Raw genomic sequence first — 3,887 nt, forward strand, 5'->3', positions numbered from 1 at the left:
CAGCCAGTTACTTGATAATTACGTTAATAGTCTAAGGGTGCTTTCACACCTATAGTTCGGTTCATTTGGTCCGGACCAAAAGCAAAAAAATGACCCATTGTAGCTTTTTATCAGTTTTGGTTCCTTTTCACACCACACCGGTCGTTCTGTTCCGCACCGGTTGAAACGAACCGAAATGCAGTCATGTGATAACATCCACATCACTCATCGGCCACATGTCTTTGAGCGTATTTCCTAAACCGGGAAATTTCAACGAAACTCCGGAAGTAAACAAAAAGAGGAAAATACAGCATATAGTACACCATGGAGAGATGACTGCGCGCTGCGATTATGTTCGTGGTTGTAATCTACTACATCGCTTGTATACAGCATTCTATGCAAAGTCTTAATTTTCAGAATGAAGCGCGGATGCGGTTTGAAGATATCATTTTAATGCACCGCAAACGGCGAAGACGCATCGCAAGACACTTCAGGAGGCGGCGAGCATTACTTTTACGGAACTGTGACATGCTTATCTTCCGAAAATATCGCCAGCGATCCACTACGGCAGCTGGTTTAGTCCAAAATGCGTAATACTTCGATCTCGGACCGTGTTCTCACCACAACCGAACCGTACCAGTGTTTGTTTGAAAGCGTACCGAGACCACCTCTTCAAGGAGGTCTCGGTACGCTTGTTTGGTCTGCTTTTGGTGCGCACCAGAGTTCGATTGCTGCGTTCTCACCTGCCCAAATGAACCACACCAAATGAGCCATCGAACTCTGGTACGATTCAACCGAACTAAACAAGGCAGGTGTGAAAGCAGCCTAAGACGCACCCAGGCCCGGGTTCCTTATTCAATGTAAACATGAATCCTTTCCACCAATCAATCGGTCCAAAAGCAGCCCACTCTGCCACGATCAGAGAAATACGTCAGTCAATAAAGGGTTACAAATCCATTTCTAAGGCAATGTGAACTCAGCAAACCACAACCAGAGCCATTATCTCCAAATGGAGAAAACACGGATCTGTGGTGAATCTTCCCAGAAGTGATCGGTCTACCAAATTCCTCCAAGAACACAGTGATTACTCGTCCTGGATGGCAGGCACTGCTCGCTTCGGATAAGGTCAGAATTCACCAGACGACTGTAAGAGGAAAACATTATCTGTTGGTGAGTCGCAGTGAGTTGAGGATCACTTAAGGGCTGTATCAGGGGAGTCAAACTCAAACTCACAGTGGGCCAAAATATAAACCTGAGATAAAGTCACGGGCCAAACTGAATATTTATTGAAAAATGAACTGCAACTGATCTGTAATGTTCAACCTTTTTCATATGGAAAAAAACTTTAGTTTTGCTTAAACACAGGATTTGGAACAACCAGAGCTTGATATTACAAACACATAAGAAATTAAATGCGAAATAAAAGACACATCAGTGGTTTTCATGTCACAAACTTTGACCATAGACTTTTTGACAAACTCTCCCACATTAAAGGGCAGATTTTGCCGTCTCTGCTGCCACGATAAAGCTTTACAGCCTTTACGGCAGCTTCACTTTTTGATTTAGCTTTCATGAACATAGTCTGAAGGGAAACCAGACTTTTTTTTTCACCTCCTCTGAGTTCTGGAGCTTCTGCTTTACGTCCAGGTCCTTATACTTCTCGTGATGTTTCGTGTCATAGTGTCTCCATATGTTATATACTTTCGTTACAGACGTTAGCTCCGTTAGCACACGAGACAAACAGGTCTGTCCTTTATATTCGTGAACAGATAATGTGCCTCAGACCTGTCGTGAAAGCTCCTATTGTCCATCTGTCGTTTGGACATTTTTGTGGAGGGTGGAATTAACTTGCCCGATGTGACTGTAACATGGTTGTTAACGACTGTCGACAGAGAATGAAGGGCGCTCGGTGTTCGTGACTACGCGTCAATACGGTGGCAAGGCATTCTGGGATTTGTAGCATTAGTGGAGCATGCGGCTAGCCAGCTGTAATGCACATTTGAAATTTGGCCCGCGGGCCAGAGCTTGACACCCCTGGGTTAGAGCTTGGCTGTGGAACTCAGTAAGAACATCAAACCAATAAGACAACATGGTGGTGGTCATGTGATGGTGTGTAGATGCTTTTCTCTGGCCATAACTGGTAGAACCAGGAATTCTACCAGAAATGCCCATTTTCCACCGAGGCAGTTCGAGTGCAGGTTCGGAGCCTAATTTAGAACCAGTTCTTTCTGTTTCGACCGCCAAAGCACCGGCTCCGAACCAGGAAAAGTGGTTCTTAAGTAGCACCAAAACGTTGCTGGTCTAGACTTAAGAACCGCTTGTCGACACGTATACAGTGACGTCACACTTGGTGCTGTGATGCTCTCTTGCCGGTGGAAAGGCAAACCAGTTCTTAGAAGGTTCACCAGTGGAACCGACTTTGAACCAGCACCAGCGCTAGCTCTGAACCTGCACCAGGTGGAAAAGAGGCAAACGTCCTGCATGACTTCATCCATCGTGATCGGTCATCAGTTTGTGATCTGAAGCACAAGTCCATCTCTGAATGGCTCCAAAGAAACAAAATGAAGTGTTTGAAGTGGCTTGAAGTCTGACGTAAAGCCTGTAGAGATGCTGGGGCAGGATGTGAAAGATCTCCAGTGTGGCTAAATTCGAGCAAGCGAACTGAAATGAACCGATTTCTGTTTAAACGTGTTTTTGTTTCTTTATCTTCTTCTTGTCTCGTGTTAGGTTTTGTATGAGGATCTGAAACCAGTTAGAGGGACAAATATGTGCAAATGGAGGCAAACCAACGTGTCTTTAATGGAATTTATACATTTATATTTAGTCCAATGTGGACTTTCTGAACAATCTGGAAAACTAAACTGTTGCGAAAGGGGAAAGGGGGCGGAGCTTCCAGGTACTACTCAAATGACACTTAGCTCATCCGATCGTCCGATTGTAATATCGAGAAATAACCAAACATTTATTAAAAACTCTATAAAAGATGACAGATCTTTTAAATGACTTCTTTTGTTATGATCTAACGCACCTCTTAGCCACACACACACACACACACACACACACACACACACACACACACACACACACACACACACACACACACACACGTGTGGTTCGCTCACTGTGAGTCCTAACGTGTGTATTGTTGTGTTATTGCAGGACATCGAGGAGTTCAGTTTCATCACTCAGCTGGCCGGACTGACTGATCACCTCTCCGTGTCGGCGCGACTCGCCGTGACTACAGGAGAGGAAGAGTCATAAATCCAGCTTCCTGTTACACAAAGCCACGTACAGAGAGAGAGAGCGAGAGAGAGCGAGAGAGAGCGAGAGAGAGGAAGCAGAACTAAGACCTTCCCAGTTGCATAGTGGAAAAGGAAATTAGTGTGTGACGTTTTAAATCTTGCCTCATCCTCATCATGGAGGCAAGGCGTCACACACACACCGACACACACAGACACACTCTCACTTACACCCACACACACACCCACACACACACCCACACACACAGACACACTCTCACTTATACACACACACACACACACACACACACACACACACACACACACACACACACACACACACACACACACACACACTCTCACTTACACCCACACACACACACACACACACACTCTCTCACTTACACCCACACACACACACACACACACACACACACACACACACACACACACTCACGAACACACACACACACACACACACACACACACACACACACACACACACACACACACACACACACACACACACACACACACACACACACACACACACACTCTCTCTCACTTACACCCCCCCCCCACACACACACTCACTTATACACCCCCAAACACACACACACTCTCACTTACACTCACTCACACACACACACACACACACTCACTTGTACC

The 3,887-nt window shown here is 45.6% G+C and overlaps 1 protein-coding gene across 3 annotated transcripts in view; it reads left to right on the plus strand.

Moving 5' to 3' along the window:
• Positions 1-3,529, plus strand: part of smpd3 (sphingomyelin phosphodiesterase 3) — a 51,730-nt gene extending 48,201 nt beyond the window's left edge. For all 3 annotated transcript variants that reach the window (XM_027160222.2, XM_027160221.2, XM_027160223.2), the window contains exon 8: positions 3,139-3,529. In XM_027160222.2, the coding sequence (XP_027016023.1) occupies positions 3,139-3,240 (102 nt within the window). In that variant the 3' untranslated portion in view covers positions 3,241-3,529. The remainder of the gene's footprint in view (positions 1-3,138) is intronic.
• Positions 3,530-3,887: the final 358 nt, after the last annotated feature.

This window comes from Tachysurus fulvidraco, chromosome 17 (genome assembly GCF_022655615.1).
Source record: "Tachysurus fulvidraco isolate hzauxx_2018 chromosome 17, HZAU_PFXX_2.0, whole genome shotgun sequence".
Classification (NCBI taxonomy): domain Eukaryota; kingdom Metazoa; phylum Chordata; class Actinopteri; order Siluriformes; family Bagridae; genus Tachysurus; species Tachysurus fulvidraco.